Source organism: Mycteria americana, chromosome 4, assembly GCF_035582795.1.
Source record: "Mycteria americana isolate JAX WOST 10 ecotype Jacksonville Zoo and Gardens chromosome 4, USCA_MyAme_1.0, whole genome shotgun sequence".
Taxonomy (NCBI): Eukaryota; Metazoa; Chordata; class Aves; order Ciconiiformes; family Ciconiidae; genus Mycteria; species Mycteria americana.
In genome coordinates, this window is record NC_134368.1 from 78,789,872 (window position 1) to 78,804,095 (window position 14,224).

Genomic DNA, 14,224 nt, shown 5'->3' on the forward strand with positions numbered 1-14,224 from the left:
TCAGTCTATCTGTCAGTCTGCCATAAACTTTTTCTAAACTCAGTCAATTTAACTGTACCTGAGAGAAGAGCAGACATCTCAAAGATATCTAATTACTACAATTTTTATGAAAATAAGTGGCCAGGTAGAGGAGAGAGAACCTGGATGTGCCCCAGCATAGGGAAGGACAGCTGCTTTCTAAATGCCCAACTTCGCTTGAGTTGGACACAACAGCCCCAGGACACAAAGCAGTCCGCCTTTGTTCTGATGCTGAAGATGGTCTTTTTAGGAGAAAGTGTTAAAAATTCCTTTCTCTCTTTAAATGAAAGCTAGTAGACTCCATATTTATTGTTTCTTCCATTGAAGAAACTGCCTATCACCATTGCAAAGCATAGTGATAGACAGTGCAACCCCCCCCCCCCCTTCATATATTGCTTTATTTGTATCTTTTAATTCTTCTAATGGTGAGCTTAAATATATTGGTAGCAGGAAGGAATAACTTATACTGTGTGAAGGTATTGGACTGTACTATCAACATGTAACCTGAATAGATACGCAATCTTAACTGAACCTGTTCTAATCTTTTCACTTGGCCTCCATATCAGAAAGCAGATAAACAGGTTTCAGCTATTAAAAACTGTGAGACTGAAAGCAGGTTACCAACTCGCACATGTTTTTAAAGTTTTTACACCCATTCATGTGTATTTTGGGCATTTTATGCCGCAATAATGTATAATTTCACCCTTTTTTTGGAGGTCTGCCAAAAGCCACAAATACCCCAAACTATGGCTGTTAGAGGCACTATTATGCTTGAAAACCAAGGTCAGCTCTACAGATCTGTCAGTGCTTGCTGGCAAATACTCCAGCCCAAAGCTTTATTGGCATAAATTTGGTGTGTACATGAGTCTATATTTAGTTGCTTTTTTTTTTTTTCCCCCATCATGGCAGATGTTACAGACGTCATTCTCTACCGCTGACAGTTTTCAGATGAGCAGTTTAAATTAAGACATCTCTTGGCTTGCAGGGGTAGCAAAAGCTGTTCTGATGGGTGCTTTTGTGCCTCCTGTGACTTCGTTTTAATTGACGCATTAGGATCTGCAAATTGAGGGTATTTTTTGCTTTCCGTGAATGCCTTGACCCTAAAAGCCTGACAAGTTAGGGGAGGGCAGTTTCCTTGGTTTCCTGCTGAGGCAATGGTATATATATTCTTGAAAAGTAGGCCAGGATGTAATGCTTACTGCTGCTTCTCCCATTAGATTTCGTTATCCATCTATAGCTGTGGCTGTGTGAAGGAAAGAGATTGTGAAAAGCAACATGATTTGTGTTACCATTGTGTTTGATTGTTCATGAACCCCGTTTTGTTCTCCCTCCGTATTCCCCTTGGCTAGGATTCATCTTGCTTTTAGTTAGGTGTTTAGTTTAAGGTAATTGTCTATGCTCCCCATAGAGTTAGGGAGAAAGAGGGAAAGAGACACTTCCTGAAGGCAACTCATCTCATCTGAGACAGGCATCTGAAAGAGGTGTTATTATTCATCCTCTGGAGGTAACTGTCTCTTCATTGAGAATGCAGACACACTAGATACCTGACTTTTAGTTAGTAAAGTTAGAGATGGGTCCTCCTTTCACTGTCCTTTTGTCTGGGGAGTTGCTGCTTCCTTCTGATCTTTGCTGTGATCTTGTATCAAAGCGTCTGCAATCAGTTTCTTGAAGTATCTCCATAAGGCCCTATTCATAGAAGAGACGTGTTGAACAATGACCATAGTCCCAAGATATAATTTCCTTCTTGAATTCTGGCACAGTTGTCATATTCCTTTCCTGCTTTTTAGCAGCTTTCTTCATGGCTCCTCTTCTCTATTGCCTTTCACTATCCAGTTGCTAACACAACCAGTACGGTGCTGATACGTGATAGCAGTGTAAGCCCCACAACCCTATATGTCTGTTATGCACATAGAACCGCTAAGACTAACTATTATAAGAAGACTGTAAGTTCTTATAGCCTCTTAAGTCCAATAAAATGAAATTCCAAAAAATGCCAAATTGGTCTCAAATCTTCTATGAACTTAAGTCTCAGCCCTGCAACCTGAACTACTGTATTTATGCAGTCGTCCAACTCTGCAAGGGCCTTACTCTTATAGAGGGCCATCAAAACTAAACGGCACGTGCAGGTGTAGCATCCCTTCAGCTTCCCGAATAAATGCAGGTCCTTGCAGTGCCCCTTTTGCTTTTGCTATTTGATTAGAAAGCCTCAGATGAAACATTTGCCTGGCTTGAACTCACAGGTGGGGACAGAGAAGGCTTTAACACAGCCTGCTCACAAGCAGGCTGTCTTCATGAAAATACCAGCCTTCCTTTTGTTCTTTCAAGCCAGTGTAGCTCTTATACAGATTTGGGGCTTGTGATTTGTGTGTGGCTGGCCAGCAAGGAAGGTTATGAGCTTCCATGTGAGTTCACGTTAGTGTTTGTACTAGTTTGCCATCCGGTGACATTCTCACATGTGTATCAGGAAGGTGAAACCGATGCATTAGAAAACCTCGAGGAGGGCTCTCTGCAGGGAGGATGCTCACGTTGCCTATTCTGACCTGTGTAAGGTAACAGACCGATTGCTGCAGTCAGCTTGAACTCTGAATAAGCCGGATGTCGAATTGCAGATACTTCCTTACACAAAACTCTTCCTTGACATTTTCTTGTGGCCTCGTCCTTGCTTCGGCTTCTGGGAAAGAAAAGTACGATATCCTGAACTTTCTAGGAAATTTGAAATAAGCCAGTGCTTGTTCATGGCACTGGATTTTCTTTCTAACTTAAACACTGTTGGTCAAATGAATATTTTACATATATTTTGCTTAAATGACAGTTGTTAACCTTCCTGGTAGTCAAGCCCTAGGAAAAGAGGGGGAGCCTCAATCAGCGCTAATGTTCAGCAGCAACCTAAAGGGATCTTTCAACATTTAAATAAGTGAAGATATCTCAGGGTTGTATTGGGACAATAGAGTAATGAATCAGGCCCCTGGGATTTTCTGTTTCCTGCCAAGTACAGGTATACATGGAAGTAATAAAGCAAAAAATAAGTATTTGTGTCTCAAATGATACTTTGCAGAAGTCCAGGTGATTTCTTTGTGACTTAGAAAAGAATGCCTCAGTTCTGAAATATGGCAAAATACAGAACTGGAAAAAACATTTTGACCTTTAAGATCTTTTTTTGGTGAAAAATTCACATTAAGTGATGTTGCAAGTTTATGTTGACTTTGGTAAATTGTTCATTTGAGAGTGGGGCCCTCTCTTTCCCAAATAAAAATTCCAGAAAATAATTTTTATGTTTTTAGCTGGAACTTTTATTTTATTAAAAAATAACTAAAAATACATTGGAATCCAGATTACTTGGAATTTTCTCCCTTTTCCATTAAACCAAAACTACTTTTGGTTTAAACTAAGAAGAATGTTTTATGATATATTTTTTGGCCTTGCCAGTGAACAGAATCTGTATAAAAGACTTGGGGTAAATCAGCGGGTTTTGTTGCCAGAAAGCTTGTACCATGCCAGATTTAGAATGCCAGCTCATACAAACTAGCTCTCAGACTCTGGTGGGAGATAGCAACTTGTGTTTTTATGCGTCCCAAGCTGTGTGATATGGCTGATGATACAGGCAAACCAGTGCTCTTGAAAGAGATTGAAGTACGGGAGGACTGTGATGAGGAGCTAATTCATTAGCTCCATATGATGGCAAGAAAGAGAAGATGAGTGAGCAGCCTTTTTTGACTACGTTCGCCTTTCCCTGAAGCAGAGGGGGAAAGGGGCTTTTTATCTAGTGAAATGACTTTTTTTTTTTTTCTTTTTACTATCTAAACTCCTTTATTGATTCCGTTTGATTGTTTAAATAAGCTAGAATAACTGGCACTTGAATGATAAGACCTACTGTCCTCCTGTCAGCCGGTGCTGTAGTAAAGGCCGGAGGATGCCCTCCCCGACCCAGAAGGAGATGCGAGCCGAGCAGGCAGGACGTAAAAGCCCTTCTCGCGTATCCCTCTACGTGTTGGCGAGGCGCAGACCTGGGCTTCGTTTTCAAGAAGTAAAAAGTCTCTCTTTCTTCGCCAGCTCCCAACAAGGACAGGGACGTTACTTGCACTCTGCCTCTCCTGCATCCCCAGGGCTACGGCCGTAAGGGAGGAGAAAGAGTGGAAAAGAGGAGTGGGGGTAAATAAGGTAGTGAGTAACAAATTTATGCGGGGCCTAAGTGGGGGTGAGAAAGTTTAATAAGATTATTAATTGTTATTGTTTTCTCAAAATGCAGATCTCTACTCAAACTGGTACTGATACAGAAATCTGGAGTGACAGGGGTCGGGCAATTAATCTTTCACGCAAGGCAGGGTCCTGCCAGCCCATCGTCTACCAACAGCTAACAGTTCTGGGTAAACGAAGCTGTAACTTGGTGAGGAGGGAGCCAGGCAGGGAACGGACAGACGGATGGGCCGCGCAGCGGGTCAGGCGGAGGGGCTCGGCTCAAGCCTTTCGCGCGGCGTCTGGAAGGGGAATGCGAGAAGTGGGAGGGCAGCAGCTGGAGAAGATTATCGGGGTGTATTTCCTCTAATGCATCAGGATCTGTTGTGTGGGTGGCCTCTCTGCTGGCAGAGAGCTTTGTGGCGATTTCAGCAGCACGAGTATTTCTTTCTGACTTTTCTTTTTCCCCTTGCAGCGCTGGTGATGGTCCTGAATAGCACGAGTGTCAGCTGGAGTGCCCGCATTCAGATTTTCCTTACCTTTTGCAAGCTTGTAGCAATTCTGATAATTATAGTCCCTGGAGTTATCCAGCTAATTAAAGGTATGAAATGAAAAGTAAATGCTTTTAAAGTGCTTTTATCTTTACCCTCCCCAGTCTTTCCCCACCTGCCTCCACCAAATAATGCTTATAGCAGCAAAATCTCTTAATTAGTCTGTGCTTGTTTAACTGAAGCTCTGTACTGTCATGTAATTGATTAGAAGTGGAACTACACTGGGATGAACTGGTATTTCCTTCAGCATGCCAATGAGTCTATTCGGATCAGACTCGTTTTTCAAACGAGCGACAGGATTGCTCTTCTCTGTAATTTGCCTTTGGCGTGAACTTTGCGAAAGCGGCAGGATGGGTTTTAATGACAGATGAGCATACCCCTCCCCAAAGCACATGCCCAGTCCAGGCAGAATACGTCTCCTTTAACTGGGCTAGTGCCTAGTCCTGTTCGGTACTGGGCATGTGGTGGCAGAGGGGGCTCAGAATTGGGGAACATATGAAAGGAACAGTATCGTGGATGCTGTTCTACCACTTTGGTGATGTAAATTGTGAAGTTAGAGATACCGTACGGGCAAGAGATACTGTAGTTAGCTCTTGCTTTCATGGGTTTCCTGCCTGTAAGTACTGAATGCTCATGCTGCACGCACGCTATACTTCTTCCAAGTGAAAAACTAAAGCATGCAGCTGAAGGCAATAGTCTGAGGCTAACCCAAGCGTAGGAAAGGAAAGCAGAAGTGTTTTGAGGGCCAGAATTACTCCACAGACTTTATCGACATTGCTGCATAAGCAAGGAGTGTGAGAACACATTTGCTCTCCCCAGCAGCCCCCATCCCGGACACGACTGCAGAGGCCTTTCCTTGGCTCTCTGGAAGTCGTCTGGGTAAAGCCGTGCTGGCAGAGAAACTCTTTTCACCGACACATGCCCAGCGACCTGAAGAGGCTTTTCCATGACAGCCCTGTCAGCAGCGGGCGTGAGAGGGTGTCAAGCCCCAGCTCCCTCTCCTTGCAATAACGCTGGACAGTGGCTACCCAAAGCACCAGGAGCCATTCAGCGCAGAGGGGCAGAAAGGGGAGCGCTTTTTAATGAATTGGTGGCAGATTTTATCTGACAAAAATGATCACAGTTGTTGGCTCTGTCCCCGGGGATGCTCTTTTATGACGCTTCACAAAGCCTCCCATCTGAGTCAACAGCACAGCATTAGGCTCTGCCGTGAGCTGTTTCTCAGGGACAGGCGGTTCTCTGTGGTTAGCAATAGGCTCTGAAATAAAAGTTTTCCTGTGTAGCACTCTGCTGATTCACTATTTCTGTTTTCATGTTTTTCACTTCCTTTCTGGCAGTTGCAATGCCTCTTCCCTCACCTCCTTTCATGTGCAAAATTTCTCTCTGTTCCCATCCGACCCATTTTTCCTAGACCTTTGAAGCAGGCCAGACCCAGGTTTGGACGGGTTTTGCTGCCCTTAAGTAGCTCAAATAATGTCCCTGATTCCCCACTGGGACCTTCCTCTGGCCACTGCTCTTCCCTCACCCAAAAAGCCTCCACTTCAGTGGGCATTTTGACTGACGACTCAGTAAAAACTGAGTAAAGGGTAGAGGATTTGACCCGTTGCTAATTTAAGTCTGAATGAATTGTGCTGCTTCTCGCTCCTTTTCTTTGGAGGGTCATTGCTTCTCGGGAAATTTGGCATATTGTAGGGAGGTCTTACGTACCATACAGCACCTTGTAAATGAATAAGAGCATAACACAGCTCTTACATGTTGGCATTTATAGATATGTAATTCTTACTTAGTGACTTTAATGTGGTAGGGAGTTACTAAATTTTTCAGTGGTAGAAATGTTTAAGATATGGGGTTTGTTTACCTTAAAAATGTTGCTTGTGAGTGAAATGCTATCCATGTTCCTTCTGATTAAAATGTTGAACAAGTGAAATTTTCCACGGCAAAAACTACAGACCTCATTCTGCTCTTTCATGTTGATGTAAGTCACTGCTGGAGACGACAGTGCAGTGAGTGTCACCAAGCTCAGAATGCTTTGAAAAAAACTAATAGGTCAAATTTTGTTATTGCATGACTAGGAATGCCACAAAACCTTTTACAATTGCTGGTAGATTACAGCTGCAAGGGTTGGGTCAGAAATTAAGGTCAAGGGCAGAACTTGAAGTCAGTAAACTGTTGGGTGATTAAATGCTCCATGGTGTGATATATTTATTTGTTTTAAAGTAGTAGGTGACCAAAGAGCTTATTTTTCAATATTGTTTTTGTTGATGTTGCAGGAGAAACACAGCACTTTAAAAATGCTTTTGCGGGGAATGATGCCAGTGTTATGGGATTACCACTTGCTTTTTATTCAGGAATGTATGCCTATTCAGGCTGGTAAGTTGTTGAAACGTATAAGTATTTGTCCTGAAAACAAACACTAATATGCTCTAACAAAGACATTCATTTATATGAAGAAATGAGCAGCACGTTCTACATCTTTTGCCAAACTACATCATGTAGTAAGGGTAGATCTCGCCACCGTTCCATATTCTCGGTAGTTATTCTGCAAGCAGCTCTGCAAAGGACAGATTTTTCTTCTCCAGTGTACAATAGGTAAACACACACTGAACACTAAAGAAATCAAAATTTTATTTCTGTTCTGAAGACTAGGAATAAAGGCAAGAAGAAAGGAACTGTCTTAAATTTTCATTAGGTATTTTGATAAAAGCATAAAAGGGATAACGAAGCTTTAATTTTTGTTGACCAAGTCAGTAATTACATGCAAAACAAATCTATGAACTGTTACAAAGGTGCGTGGACCTCAGCCTTTGCTTTATAAAAGCAGTATTTGAGGAATAAGAAGAGAACCACGATAACATCAGTATAGACCACAAAACAAGGTGAAAATCCAGATTCTTATGCCTCTTGCTCCGAGACAATTGGACCTCACTTAACAAGAAGTGCAACTGGGTTGCATAGAAGTCAAGTGCTATTGACTGTGAGCAAAGGTATGAGAATCTGCCTTCAGGTATCCTGCTCAGAACTTTCTTTCAAGTTCTTTCCTTCTCCCCCACCAAAGTACACAGCAGCTGGTTTGAAAGGTGCCACGGCTCTTCGAATCTGCCTTACAATTTATTCCTGCTTAGCGAGGGCTCCGCATTGCACGGTGCCAACGTGCTTTTGCAGCAGCAGCGTGGGGCAGGGGAGGAAAAGACTACAATGCACAGAGTGGGCTTATTTTGAGATAGCTTTGTCTGCAGGTCTTCCCTTTCCTTTCCGTAGCCTCACAGGCAGCCAAGTTCTTTACCTCGCACAAAAGGCAAGGGCTGAGAGATAAGGGGTTTATTTATTTAATTCGGAGGGACAATGGGCTGAGCATTTGAGTTCTCTGCCTGTCCGTAACTCCCCGGTTGCAGGAGCATTATAAACATGCCCACTGAAGTAGTGAACAGAACTTTTATATTAAATGGTGGGGGGGAAAACCCAAGAGAGTCCAAAGCCTTTATCCGTGATAGATATATAAGAAAAGAGCCTGGCATTTTGAAGCCTCAAAGAAATGGAACTCATTATGCAGACAGTCTCTACCTTCTTCCCTCTCTCTCATATAACCGTCTCTGACTCTCATATCCATACATGTGATGGTTTCTCACTTTTAAAATTTTAACCTAACTGTACGTTTTTGTATGAAGGCAATTTCAAAAGCTCTTTAATATTATTCATCACTGATGCACAGTTTGTTTACTGTAAAATACTACATCAAAAATGCTGTTATTCTGTCGCTTCTTTTCTATTTCTTTCCATTTTCCACCTAACGTTCCAAACCCCAACAATAAAAATCATCTCTGTTTTTCCTTTATAGCTTCTGACTTTTATTTCAAGGTCCTTATTTGCCACTTATAAAAGAAATTAGTAGGAGAAGACCTAATTTGGCTAGTGGTTCTTCCCAGCTGCCGATTTATCTTTGTCACCAGCTCAAATTGATTGCCTCAGAGCACAGAAGAGCAGACCATTAAGTGGAGTGTCAATACCCTTGCACTATCAGTTTCATGGGGCTAAATCAATCCAATAAGCTGAATGTGAAGGAGTGTTGCAAGCGTTGATGTTGCGTCCCAGGACGCAGGCAGAATTTTATGCATAGCCTATGAGACTATTAACTTTTAATGATACAGCTTTAAAGAACAAAACAAAGGTGCTAGCTCTTATATGTGTGGGTTCATCCTGCGAAGAGCAAGTGTAGACTATTGGGTATATAAAATGCTGGATGAAAAAGGACAAGTAGAGAAAAGAATGCAAGGAAGCATGTCTTTGCATCAATAAAAGGACTGATGCAGGGCTGTCAAATTACTTCTGCCTAGAAGCAGGACTAAGACCAGAAAGAAGTAGCTGAACGTCTTGCTCGTCAGAAGCCACCTCTCCTTTGAACTGTGCCAACCTCCTCTCTTGTGCTCTGTGCACTAGCAAGTTTAGAAACAAGTACTGCGGTTGTTGTATAAGATGGCAAACCTAGTTTTACAGAATTTCATGCTTGGTCACAAAATCACGTTTTATAAAACTGTGAGCCAGCACTAACTTGTTCTGCTAACCCAGATCTGGTCCAAGACTTGTGATGGAGAAAAGTTCCCAGACTTTCTGCCAGATCAGGTACCATTTGTTCATTTGCTGTAGCACTGCTGGGTCAGATATCATTTGTCGTCTTGTACCCGTCCTAAAAGTAGGAAGCCAGCATAAGCACTGTATTGACTGCTCTGTTTGATTAGCCAGGGTGTGACTTTGTGCCCCTATGTGAGCCAGGCACATCTGTGTGATCCGATGATGCACAGACCTAGTGCTAATAAATGCAGAACAGAGGGTTCAGTGACCTTGAGGCTTACAGTTGCTTTGTATGCAGGGCTGTGCCCGGTGAGCAGTTCCTATGAATTCCCATACGTAGCTGGCTCTTGCACGCTGCTGGAATACGACCAAAGCGCAACCTGGACTGGAGGTTGTGCAAGAGCACGCAGGATTATAGCGTGCGTGACACACCCGTGTCAAAATCCTGGTTTTAGGAGGGGTTTTTTGAGGCTTCATTCATTTTTATTGTTAAGAAGTCCTTGCTGAGTACCCCGATGAGAATTTTTGCTGATATAACCTGAAATTGTAAAAGGCTACAGCCACAAATGGAATATGAGGCTTGAGGGTGCGTGTGCGTTTGCATATAGGATTAGGGTAAGCCATAATTTGCCTAGTATGCCGGGGAAAAAAAAATTAAGTTAATTCCACACCGACATTACATAGCTTTTGTCTTTTTTCTGCTTTGCTGTCTTTTCTGAGATTTCCCTTCCTGAGTGTGGGGATGAGGGAAGGTTAAATCTCACACTCTCCTTAATCCAAACGTGGGTCTGCAAAGTCTACTGTATTAACAGCAGTGCTTAACTAAAAGCATCTTCTTGATTCTTTGGGAAAGAAATAAAGAATCAAAATCTACCAAGCCCTTATAATATATTTTATAATTCTTTTTTAGGTTTTACCTCAATTTTGTTACTGAAGAAGTGGAAAACCCTGAAAAGTATGTACCTAATGTTTTTCTTGACTTTTGAAAAATGGTCATAAAATTTAAAATGTTATAAAAGTAGTGATCTTCAGGAATTCTGCATGCTGGTCAAGTTGCTTGCTTTCCAGCAGATCTGATATCTATTTGAATTGCAGCTGCTTGAAGATTTGCTATTTTTGGCCTGTCGTGACCTTGTTATGTATTCTGCTTTTATGTGCACAGAAAGCAGAAAACTAAGTAGATCTCCAGGGCTCTGATTCTCCCTCTCAGGATACAAGTAACTATCAGTGGCTCCTTTCAGTGGAAGTTACTGGTATCCTGTCAAGGAAATCTTGCCCAAGAAACTTATCTACTGCAATGTATGGCAGTTTTGCTATGTTTAAATATTAATCAAATACTTAGTTCTACTTGTTTTAGATGTCTCAGAGTTGCAGGATCTTGAATACACATAGCACAGCATCCTATCCAATTAAGCCTAACAGGGGATATTGGTGGGCGTCTGTTTCAAACCAGAGACGAGTACGCTCACAGCGCCTGTCTGTAAAGTATGGAAAGAAAAGCTGTCCTCTTACGGAGAGTTTGATTTGGCAGAGCTGTTTTGGTACATGCAACCTGTAATAAAACAATATTAACCTTTTTTAAAAATTAAAGAAAATATGCCTTGTCAAATCAAATTTTGTTCTTTGAGGAAATTAACAATTTACTTGATTAAAAAGTAATGGGTAGATATCATGTTCTTCGGTTTTTAAAATAAGATACCTGGCGGGTACCAAATAACTTACTGTTTAAAAAGACCCCCAGCACTGTACGCTCAGAGAATATAAAGCTACGTATCTGAGACATGTAAAGAAAGAAAAAAAAAACAAACAGCCGTCAGTGGGGAGCATGTGGAAGGTTTTTAGTTGGTTTCTTCAAAGTCTGAACCAAGCCTGGTGCTGTTTGGAATTTGCATCAGAGGCCTGAAAACAATTACAAAGAAACTGATGATAAAACATGAGGATGGCAGAAAGACTGGCAGATTTCCATTGTTTCAGTGCCTTTGAGGGGTCTTGGGTGTTAACGGGCTCTTCAAAGTGATCAGGATATGTATACGGAGGAAGGTATGACTGGAAGCTGAAACCAGACACATGCAGGTAGAAGATACAGCATTAATATTTAACAAGGTGGTTGACTAATCATTAGCACAGAGACCTACGTAAAACTGGGTTTTTCACTGGTAGTCTTCAGTTCAGACAGAACACCTTTTTAGAAGCCGTGCGTTAGTAAAACACAAGTCATTGGGCTCGGTGGAGAGCAGCTGGCCAACACTTCCCAGGCCTGGGACACACAGGAACGGAGGCTAGATGATCTAGTAGCAAATCTGGGTTTAAATACCAAGGAGCTGTGTGCTTTATAAAGTCAGGGGAGGAAGACATTTAAAAAACCCTACATTTTTTTTACTTTTGAAAAATCATTGTGTGGCAGACTGACTTGAAAAGAAATGTGAAACTAAACAGAGGAGTGAAGTGATTCTGGTCCAAGACTTTGACTGCTTCAGGAAGTTCTGGGGAGATGGATTAGGAGCCAGAGTCTTGGTGATGTGATCAAAAGCATTTGCTAGAAGCAATATAATTTGTAAATTATCATGTGGTTACCATCAATACTGTGTGATGTTTTTAAACATGCATGTGCCTACCACCCTTTGGGACTTTTCATACACTTAGGTGTCTCTGCAGTCCTTTTAACTGTACAGTGATTAACTGAAATGATTGGTAATTTTCATTACAGCTAGTTTGGTTTCTGTTGACTTTTTATTCTTGTGGTCTTAGTCAGAGTGCATATTTTTGAACATATTGCCCTCTGCTGCGTAGGACAGAAAGGCATACTTCCTTTTTTTTTTTTTTTTTTAAACGCCCATTGAAGCATGTTGTATCACATAAGAAAAGTGGTGTGGGTTAGATTTGGGGGTTTTCTTCGTTGCGGTTGGGCTGTGAGGCAGGGAGACACTGTTTTCTGCCCCCATCTTGGGAGAGCTTCTCTGTTCTCCAGATTACCCTTCAAGAGCTGCTGACGCTAATTGTGCTGCTAGTGGGGATGCAGGACCGGGGGGCAAGCCACGTAGCCTGGCTGGTTTGGGGTATTCCAGGACGGCTCTGGAAAAACCAGCTCGGTGTTACACGTGCAATGTTGCTGCAAAGCTGTTAAAGCTTCTCTTCATCACTCTTCTTCTTGGGGTTGCGCTTTGAGAGGATGAGAAGGGAAGATGCCCCAGTATTTACAGCGGGGTGCCTGGGCTCACAATCTCCACGCACAGGTACAAACATACAGTAGAAGAGATTGGGATTTCAAACGTTGCTAAATAAGTGGCAGGAGATGGCAGGGCAAGTGGATTGCTGCCTGCTGTGCTGATGGAGACCTCTGTACCACCTGTAAATGGGGCTTCTGGACTCCGCTAACCTGAAACAAGCAATTAAACGAAAGAGTTGGAATCTTTTTTTATCCAGTTGCCACCTGTGAATGGCTCTGTTGGAAAGACATCCTGCTGAACGGGGGCCTGCGCCAGCACCGTTCCCAAAGGTACAGGGCAAGGGGATAGCGTGGGCTAATCCCAGGGGCAACCGTCTCAGCTCCCACCAAACTCATTGTAGGCATTAGGTGAGCCACAAATCGTGCTGCTATTGTAGGCTTTTTTTTTGCTTTTTTTTTTTTTCCAGAAAATGCTCTCTTTCCTTTCATTCTGGTTGTATGCCTTATGTTAAAGGTTGCATATAGTGCTGTGGAGGTATTATGTAGCTGTTTTTAAAAGGGAAGAGGGAAGTACAGGCTTGGACCACTTGGAGTCTGTAACAGCTCCAGGTGTGCAGTCTGTAATGTTTGTCAATGGTTAGGGATGCAAATTACTTACAGCGACAGAGGTGAACGTGGTGATGCCTTCTGCACTGTGCATGCCAAGGTAAATGTTTGTCCGAGAATCAGTCACAGTTGTGTATTTCCAGGTGTGCGGCAGCTTTTAAAGTAACTGACAGCTGGTGCCGAGATGAATGATCAGCACCGTCCCCGCGTTAACCAGCCTGCTGCAAACCCGCAGGGAGGTGTGCTGAAAGCGTTGTGGGGGAGGACAGCACAGCTACAGCAGGGGGAATGCAGAAATGCTCTACCAGAGAGAGGAGTTGCAGCAGAGCTGCCAAGGGCCCACGTTTGTGGAGACCTGGCTTTAAGCCCCTTTTTATGCGGCGAGTCCTGGACTCCCACTCCGCTCTTGTGGTATTGTGGAGGGTGAGAGAGAGAGAGAGAGATGGGTCAGGGCCCTAGGATATATCCTGAACTGCACAGGAAGGTGGAAACATCTGCTTTTAGACCTTAAAGTTTTCCAGATAGGGATTGCTTTGTTTGCTGTGGTGTGTGCGGCACCAGGAAAGCTTGCTGGAGCACAGCAAGTGCCATTGGAAATGTAGGAGAGAGGCAGGAGAAGGGGGGATGCTCATGACCTTACCCAGCTGAAAGCCGCCTTTGTGCTCCCTCGGAGCGGCTGTTTGTCCAGGCAGAAAGGGCTCCTGAAGGCTGTGGGAGTCTGTGTAGGTGCAGCAGTCTGCCCAGGCGCAATAAATTGCAGATTTAGGTCTATAAATAGGATAAATACTACGAGCCTGAGGCACTGAGATACCCAGGCGATATGAAATCCTAGATAGAGCGAGCTGACACAGAGACAGTGGAAAGGAGCTAAGTGGAGAGGAAGCGCCCTTTAAATTATAGAAGGGAAAATGGAAAAAGGAAGAAAAAAAAATCTGAAAATGAATGCCATTACTTTTTGAACAGATTTTTGGAAGTAGTGCTGAATTCTCACTTTGGAAATGTCACAGTCCCTTCTTTTGTATGAGAAAAAGGACATTATTATAACACCGGTTATAATAGGATGTAAAGGTAGCTGCTTCTGTCTCCTGCTAAACCCCCTTTTGATGTCTCAGTTTTAAGCCTGGACTCATTTCTTTATTCCTCT

At 42.8% G+C, this 14,224-nt stretch overlaps 1 protein-coding gene across 3 annotated transcripts in view; it reads left to right on the plus strand.

Annotated features, from left to right (window-relative positions):
• Positions 1-14,224, plus strand: part of SLC7A11 (solute carrier family 7 member 11) — a 61,818-nt gene that overhangs the window by 10,914 nt on the left and 36,680 nt on the right. For all 3 annotated transcript variants that reach the window (XM_075501061.1, XM_075501062.1, XM_075501063.1), the window contains 3 exons: positions 4,667-4,792; positions 7,013-7,112; positions 10,219-10,263. In XM_075501061.1, coding sequence (XP_075357176.1) covers positions 4,667-4,792; positions 7,013-7,112; positions 10,219-10,263 — 271 coding nt within the window. The remainder of the gene's footprint in view (positions 1-4,666; positions 4,793-7,012; positions 7,113-10,218; positions 10,264-14,224) is intronic.